This window comes from Portunus trituberculatus, chromosome 25, assembly GCF_017591435.1.
Source record: "Portunus trituberculatus isolate SZX2019 chromosome 25, ASM1759143v1, whole genome shotgun sequence".
NCBI lineage: Eukaryota > Metazoa > Arthropoda > Malacostraca > Decapoda > Portunidae > Portunus > Portunus trituberculatus.
The window spans coordinates 7,907,619-7,916,152 of NC_059279.1; the positions used below are offsets into that span (position 1 = coordinate 7,907,619).

Sequence of the window (8,534 nt, forward strand, 5' to 3'; positions counted from 1 at the left end):
TGCACACCAGTGTCTATCATGAGTGTCGGGTGTTTCTTGTCGAATGAATATCACTTCACTTCAGTGTTGTGGATGTTGTTACAACCAGTGAAAGAAATTACGCTTCCTCTTAAAACCTTCCGATTTTAGATGTGCTTTTGTAAGTGATATGGATGAAAGCCTTTCTTTAATGGTCATCAAGCTGTCACACGAGAAACACCCAACCGAGAAGAAAACGAGTTTCGCAATGTGTTCAGTTGTTTCAGAAGCAGCAGGGAAACATTTTCTGTCGCAGAGATCCTGACACACTCTGTAGAACACTACTATCACGATACCTTCTGTCCGGATACCTGTGTCTGAGCTTTTCCATCACAGATTTCTTAAGAAAATATCATATCTGAATACTCAGTGTTACTGAAGGTGGAAGGAATTTTTACCGTAGAAAAAAAAAAAACTTGGCAGTGAGTTCATTGACGAGACCTGGCACTGTGAAGACATCAACTGTCAAAGGGGATGAATGACATTTACGTTGAGTTGTCATGTAAGTTTTAAAAAGGAGCACTTATAACTACTACATTGCTGTACTACTTTTACATTTTCATCACTGACACATACAAAAAAATGTTATCTATCATTTGTATATCCACACACAAAAAAAATGATAATACCGCGCAACAACACGAGTACGTAGCGAGCCGAGGAGGGAAGAAAGGAGGCGGAAGTCCACCCAGGTGCGCGACTTCCGCGGCACTCTACTTACTCGATAATTTCTCGCAAAATGAAGCAACGCATAACATATGTCTATATAGTATTTTGCTCTTAGAATTACTTGAACTCTCATATGCAGAAGTAGGTGCCTTAACTCGTTGGTCACCCCGTGTGGTGGAATTTTGCATGGGATGTCTCTTTCTGATCAGCTGTGAGTAAGTGAAGCAGTTGAGGTTAATGTGTCAGTGTAGCTGCAAAGAAACTTTGTGAGGATCTTGGAGGGATAAAAGGGCATTATTGACTTACTGATAGAAATAATTGTTTGGCTGTAAGTTCATTCTTTCCATTTTCATTGTCAATATCATCATTGTCATAATAGTCATGATCAGTCAATAAGTGAGTGTGTGTGTGTGTGTGTGTGTGTGTGTGTGTGTGTGTGTGTGTGTGAGTGTGCGAGTAAAAAAAATATTTTCATTATTTCAATTTCTTTTTGGTTATATAGAAATGTGATCCATAATGTATTGTTTCCTATCTTATGTTGTGTTCTTTGTGCTCAATGAATTCTCTCTCTCTCTCTCTCTCTCTCTCTCTCTCTCTCTCTCTCTCTCTCTCTCTCTCTCTCTCTCTCTCTCTCTCTCTCTCTCTTTGTCTGTGTTTGTGTGTGTGTGTGTGTGTGTGTGTGTGTGTGTGTGTGTGTGTGTGTGTGTGTGTGTGTGTGTGTGTGTGTGTGGTCCGTTAGCTACGATATCCGGATGCATAAAACTGACCTACATTTTTTTCGTAAACTTGATTTTTTTCCTTTCTACATCATTGGTTCCGTGCAGATGAAAGCACTGATCAAACGGTTAGCTAACAAGTCATTCCTCTTATGCCTGCTGCCGGTGCTGCTGCTAACTTTCCTGCTGCATTCAGGTGTGTAACTTTCTCCTCTCCCATCTCTCCCTGACCTTGACCATCTTACTTTCCTTTCCTGTTTTCCTCACTCCCACTCCCCCCCACTTCTCCCTCTTTCTTTCTCTCTTAACAGTGACGAAATCTTGCTTGTTGTACAATATACCTGTAAACGGATTTACATTCCAGTGACAACAGTGACACAGTGATGGTGTTGCGGTGTTTCTTTTAATGTGGCACTACTGTTTCCAGGCCAAGCTTCGCCCCTCCATCCTCTGTTTGGCGTTAACAAGAAGAGCATGGAAAGAAATTTATCTAAAGATTTATAACTCGCTTTCACACTTTAATCCTCTGATATATATATATATTAGATTTGCACTTTGAAAAATGATTAAATCAATATTCATAACATTCTACAAGGAAAATTATGTAACTTTTATATCAAACGGTAAAAGCCAGTCTTGAGTGGCCTCTTCCAGTCCCTCTGCCTCACGGTGCTGGCCTTGGACAACCCGAAGCTGAGCCATTAATGTATGCCAAGTTAAAAGAAATTCACTGTGCCCTGGTAGAGGGAATGGTTATGCCGATGTCTGACAGTGTCATTGAACCTCAGTCATACCACTGGATGAGGAGTTTACACCTTTCTCGCTTCTGTTTCAGTGGACCGCTTTCCCTTGGCAAATGAAAGTGAATTGGGTGAGAACGAAAGACTAGACAGTAGAGGTGAAAGTGCAATAAAGAATCAAAATTACTGGGGAGTGTTGAACAGTATTCCATCTCTGGAAAAAGACGAAACAGTCGAAAATGTCAAACACATCCGTGCACCATCCACTCATGAAAAACATCCAAACGTCATGCTCAATGTGCAGAGTTCGTCTTTCATCGCCAACACCGGGAAGACGGAAGCGGAGTCTCTCCCCACCACGCCGAAGTCCACGATAGTGACGGAGAGCAGCACCGTGACGCCAGAACCTCCAAGGAAACAGAAGAAGATTCTGCTGCTTTCTTCTGTCGGGCGCAGCGGGTCGAGTTTCCTTGGGTTGTTACTGTCAGCTTTGGGCGACAATATGTACTTCTTCGAGCCGATCAGAGGAATACCAAAAAGCTACCAAGGCAAGCAGAACATCTCCGAAGAATTAGTGAGGTATTTCCGGTGTGACATAAGGCAGAAATTGTTGCATGTGGGGGGCAGGGTGGACATCAGCATCATTCACCCATTCACAAAATACAAGCGTGCACATCAGGTGAGACTCCAGGACGTGATTGACCACTGCCTCCAGGAACCACTCATTATCGTCAAGGTCATCAGGCTGCGCCTCCAGTGGGTCCGGGAACTTATGAACCGAAAGGAAATGGACAACGTGAAAGTGATCCACCTGGTGCGTGATCCCCGAGGCTCCCTCACCTCTATGGCTAAACTCGAGTGGAAAACGACGGAAGTGGATGAATGTGCCAAAATCTACAAGGTAAGCGAAGTAGGGTATTCCAAATGAGTAGCTCAAATGGGCTTTTCTCTGACACATCATAAAGTCGTGCAGTCAGTAATAAGGAAAGCTATTTCTTTCACCTCCACTGCATTAAGCACTTTTCCTCAGTCATATGTCCTTTAATGTGCAGAAAACTCTAGGAAAGTAGAAAATATAGTAAGGATACTTCAGATGTCACTAGCTCATTGTGAAGTCACGCTCAACAGTAGAGTAACCTGCTCTACTCACTTCCTTTACTCCGGGTTTCAGGGCAAGGAATTGGTGGATTATGGCAAACCACTTGATTCACGGTGCTATAGTGAGACAACAACACTGGACGAACTCACTGACTGGCTCTCCTGAATTATTAAGACTGCACTGAAGACTCGTGTCATTGAATGTTTCCAATACTGACACAGAGAAACTGATTACTTTTGTTTTGATCGTGTTCACAGGATCTTCAGGAAAGGGAAGCCATGGCGTCTCTTTTTCCAAATCGCTACACCTTCGTCAAGTAAGTTTCTATACAGTAATGTAATTGTTTCTCATCACATGCTTTGATTTTACAACAGATAGCAAAAAGAAAAGAAAAAAAAAAAGCATGACGTTACTGAAACCTTCTCTCGACTGAAGGTGTGCTCATGTTGACTTTATACTCCAGATATGAAGATTTGTGCCGCGATCCTTACGGGGAGGCCCGGAGACTCGTGCAGTTCATCAGTGACGAGGGTCAAAAGGGATCGAACGGGGGGAACAAGACATGGCTCCATAACAAGGCACGAATAGATGACAAAGATGAGGCACGATTGCTGGACCCTGCCTTGTACCAGGACCTGCCACAGGGCATCTTAAAGTACCTGAACGAGCATCTGCACGTCAACAAGGAGCATAGGTTTGGGCCCTTTACGGTGGAGCGTGAAACTGCGTCCATGTATCAGCGGTGGCGGTGGACTATATCGTTTGAGCAGTTGACTAAAGTACAGGACGCATGTGTGGATGTTATCAGAACTCTCGGCCATAGGTTCTTCTCCACCTTTGCTGACGTACGGAACTCCTCTATACCACTCTTTGTCGATAATCCTTCTTGAATGCACGAAATATAATTAAAGCTAATATTTTAACCTACCCTGTGTTTCCTGATCAAGTAAGTTCAATATCTCACACACTCGGCGCCCTACACCTCCAACATTCTACGCCTGCAAGTCACGCACAAGGAATAACAAATAAATACTTGGGTTGTTATGAACTTATCATTCCATTACAAGTCATTTTTTAATGTTATCGCTGAAGCAGACACTTTATAAAGCAGATAAACTACTCTTCCTACTTTTTCCAGTTGAGGGAGAATAATCAGCTGCGTCAGAAATGACTCCATCTTCGATTTCTGTCAATTTATTTCATATTCTTGATGCAGGTTGTTTCCTCAACACTGTCCTGGCCCAGATGATGACCTGAAATGTTAGAAACGTTCTGAGAGAGAGAGAGAGAGAGAGAGAGAGAGAGAGAGAGAGAGAGAGAGAGAGAGAGAGAGAGAGAGAATATTGCTAAGATGTGCCAGCAGGCATGCGCTCGCTTTTAAAAAGTACATCATTAAACATTATAAAAGAAAAAATCGATCACCACTAAAACCAATAAGAAAAGGGAGATAGAAGAAAATGGGAAAATAGAGAAGACAGGATAATATAAACTAGAACTTTCACCCAAATATGATACACTTACCTAATCTAGAATGTTGACATTGGAAGAGAAATTGAAGAAGAAAGACTGAACGGCGCTACGCATCGTCCGTCGCTGGCTGTACCTTTCTCGGGACAACTGGAGGAGGGAGAGGGATGGAGTTACATGATGCATGGTGAGGAGTTACTTAGGTGCTAGTAGTCACTGGATACAAAGAATGCAAAGGAAGAACAAACACCATCAGCTCTACTGGCCCTTACTAGGCTGTTTTGCGGCTACTTTATCTAAACTAATGATAGAAAAAAAGGAAAGCAAAGGTTGAGAGAAGCAGTGAGCCAGTCAGTCAGGGAATCGATGAGGAGGGCTGTATATCAGTCTTCCAGTGAGGTGTTGAGGTTGAATTGTGGTATTGTTATTATAGTTGGTGGTGGTGGTGATGATGTTGCTAGTGTTGTTGTTATTGTTGTTTTCGCTCTTCGCCTTTAAATACTTGCTTATTTTCATGTTTTTAAAAATCTATTTTCATTAATTTTTCATTTATTTTTTAGCAGTCATAGTATTATTTGAGAGAGAGAGAGAGAGAGAGAGAGAGAGAGAGAGAGAGAGAGAGAGAGAGAGCGTGTGCAATAGGTGTTTTGATATTAGAGAGGTAATTGATTTAACACCTGTGCAAACTCACTGAGTGACCCAGGTGGTCACTTCACAGGTGTTTCACGAGTGTGCAGATTTTTTTTCACATACATACTCTCTTTTCGTATGTATTGACTAACTTTGCACTTGTATAAATCTGTTAATTTCTGTTAATGACTAAATGAACTACACACACACACACACACACACACACACACACACAAGTAGTCGACTTGATACACCTTTTATTGCTCAGGTATGACGTGGCGGCAGGTGTTCGAAGATATTGGTTCAAACACTCCACTTCCCTCATTTCTTAGCCAATTGACGCACCACTGAACACCTTTACTCCTTCCTCTTTGAAAAGGAGACAAGTGTTTGACGTGTTTAGTGTGTTGGAGGTCACAGAGTGAGCTATACAGATAATAACCCTAAGCTCTGCCATTACGTAATTCTGACCACGCACGCACACACACACACACACACACACACACACACACACGGAGTGGGGTTTGATTCCCCAGCCGGGTGGAGATATTTGGGTGTCTCTCCTTTCACGTGTAGGTGCTGTTCACCTAGCAGTGAGTAGGTACGGGATGTAAATCGAGGAGTTGTGACCTTGTTGTCCCGGTGTGTGGTGTGTGCCTGGTCTCAGACCTATCCGAAGATCGGAAATAATGAGCTCTGAGCTCGTTCCGTAGGGTAACGTCTGGCTGTCTCGTCAGAGACTGCAGCAGATCAAACTGTGAATTACCAGGGAAGGGGGTAATGAATGGGACAAGAGGGCAGAAGGAAAGGATGAGACAAGGGTCCAAAGGAGAAAGGGAGAGGGGAAGAGAGAGAGAGAGGACTGCACACACACACACACACACACACACACACACACACACACACACACACACACACACACACACACATCATCATCATCATCATCATCATCATCATCATTCCTGTCGCTTCTCTTGGTAATTTCCCTACCTGTCATGTCGGAAAGTTTTTCACCTATAATTCTCCTTGACCAATTGACCTTTTCGCAACACATCATTGCTGTAACTTGACCTTCATCCGCGGCACTGCGAGAAGTCACCGCGGGAACAAGAAACATTGACACATACCAACTCAGTTTTTTATTTATTTATCTATTTATTCATTTTAATTTTTTTGCATCGTTTTGTCTAGAAGTGACTTGCCAGCGCTCACTCTTGGCTCGAATCTAATGTTATCATTGGTTACAGAGGAAACTTGACTCGTGCACTAAATCATGATAACTTTTAGAGACGTTATGAAGACGTTTTAGCTTTGTTCTTCTGTCGCTTCCTGCACTTGAGGTTGTGATGAAAAGAAAATGTTTCTTACAACACTGATTGAAGTACTGTATATTTGTGTGTGTGGAGTTTTAGAGAGCTTGTTTGACACTAGTTAGTTGGTTTGTTGTCTGGACGTCAGTGCCGCTGTGTTGCTTCCTACACTGGAGGATAATAGTAAAAGTTTCGTACAAGAGTAATATAAATGCATTCATATGTAAGGACTTAGAAATCCTTTAACACTTATTAGGTGTTGGTTACTGCCTGAACAGGTGTACTGGTTCCCTTGACCTCAGTACCGCAGATTTGTGTTCTTTCTAATGCAGTGTTTCCCAACCTTTTCGCAGCGATTATCCCAAAATACAATTTCACAATCATCCATTACCCCAATGAACAAATACTCGTAATATAGGAAAAAAAGTAACTTTATTTCATACTTCAAAAACAGACAAAATAGAAACTATGCAACACAATAATGCAAATCTATAATACGAAAAGAAGTAATTTTAGTTCATACATAGAAAGCAGACAAAATTAATAGAAATCTTCATTGAAATTATATGAAAATGTAAACTGATTGCCTCATCCCATGCCAAACATCCATTACCCCAAAAATATGGGGTCATTACCCCACTGGGGTAATTTACCCCTAGGTTGGGAACCACTGTTCTAATGGAAGAGTTTGTGGGTGTATGTATTTGTTACTTACCCTTGCAGTTGGTGCGGTCAGGAAAGAAGGTGATGTCGTCCACAGCCCAGGAACTGTCGTACACCTTGCCGTGAATGACAACCTAGAGAGAGAGAGAGAGAGAGAGAGAGAGAGAGAGAGAGAGAGAGAGAGAGAATGTTAACTGTATTTTTAGTAATATTTTGTTTGGAAATCGGAAACTGACTACAAGCGAAATGAAACTAGAAATGACTATTTTAATCAAACCGTGGAGCTGTGTGTGTGTGTGTGTGTGTGTAATTCACCACGGTCGTCAGCCAGCCTTCATCGTAACGGAGCGAGCTCAGATCTCATAGACCGATATTCGAGTAAGACTGAGATCACAACACACTCCACACGCTGGGAAAGCGAGGCAACAACCCCTCCAGTTACATCCCGTACCTACTTGCTGCTAGGTGAACAGGGGCTACACATTAAGAGGCTTGCCCATTTGCCTCTCCGCTCACGGGAATCGAACCCGGGCTTTTTCGGTTGTGAGTCGAGCGTGCTAACCACTACACTACGCGGTGTGTGTGTAATTCACCTCTGTCGCCTACTGGTCACCCAGCCAGTCTTCCCCATTACGGAGCGAGCTCAGAGCTCATAGATCGATCTTCGGGTAGGACTAAGACCACAACACACTCCACACACCAGGAAAGCGAGGCCACAAGCCCTCGAGTTACATCCCGTACCTATTTACTGCTACGTGAACAGGGCCCACACATTAAGAGGCTTGCCCATTTGCCTCGTCGCTTACCGGGACTCGAACCCGGGCCTCTCGATTGTGAGTCGAGCGTGCTAACCACTACACTACGCGGTGTGTGTGTGTGTGTGTGTGTGTGTGTGTGTGTGTGTGTGTGTGTGTGTGTGTTCGCCAACATTCACATACGTATTAGTTATTCAGTGCATCTATTTCACACGACATTTTTCACCTCGCGTTTGAAAGCGGTGAATGGGCACACCTGGCGCTGAGACTCACCTGGTATTCTGAAGGCTGTGACTCGAGGAGGACTTGACCATAGCGCCACTCAGGGCTTTGGTCACTAACTGGAGGGTCCGTCAGGTCCTCTTGCTTGACACTCCACACTACTTCCTCCTCCCCTTCCCTCACCCTGTGGGAAATACTGAATACTGAAGGGTGACGCCTAGCAGGGGAGAGAAGGTCACATGATC

General features: G+C 43.3%; 2 protein-coding genes across 2 annotated transcripts in view; one reads left to right on the forward strand and one right to left on the reverse strand.

Annotated features, from left to right (window-relative positions):
• The first annotated feature begins 1,462 nt into the window (after positions 1–1,462).
• LOC123508883 (carbohydrate sulfotransferase 1-like) lies at positions 1,463–4,169 on the forward strand. The gene is made up of 4 exons (XM_045262886.1): positions 1,463–1,599; positions 2,239–3,044; positions 3,500–3,558; positions 3,706–4,169. The coding sequence occupies exons 1-4, from the start codon at positions 1,512–1,514 to the stop codon at positions 4,130–4,132; spliced, it is 1,380 nt and encodes a 459-aa protein (XP_045118821.1). The 5' UTR covers positions 1,463–1,511; the 3' UTR covers positions 4,133–4,169.
• A 42-nt stretch (positions 4,170–4,211) lies between these two features.
• LOC123508882 (MAM and LDL-receptor class A domain-containing protein 1-like) overlaps positions 4,212–8,534 on the reverse strand; it is a 20,100-nt gene continuing 15,777 nt past the window's right edge. The window contains exons 15-18 of the mRNA XM_045262885.1: positions 8,341–8,473; positions 7,365–7,446; positions 4,764–4,859; positions 4,212–4,495 (exon numbers count right to left, since the gene is read on the reverse strand). Coding sequence (XP_045118820.1) covers positions 4,819–4,859; positions 7,365–7,446; positions 8,341–8,473 — 256 coding nt within the window. The 3' untranslated portion in view covers positions 4,212–4,495; positions 4,764–4,818. The remainder of the gene's footprint in view (positions 4,496–4,763; positions 4,860–7,364; positions 7,447–8,340; positions 8,474–8,534) is intronic.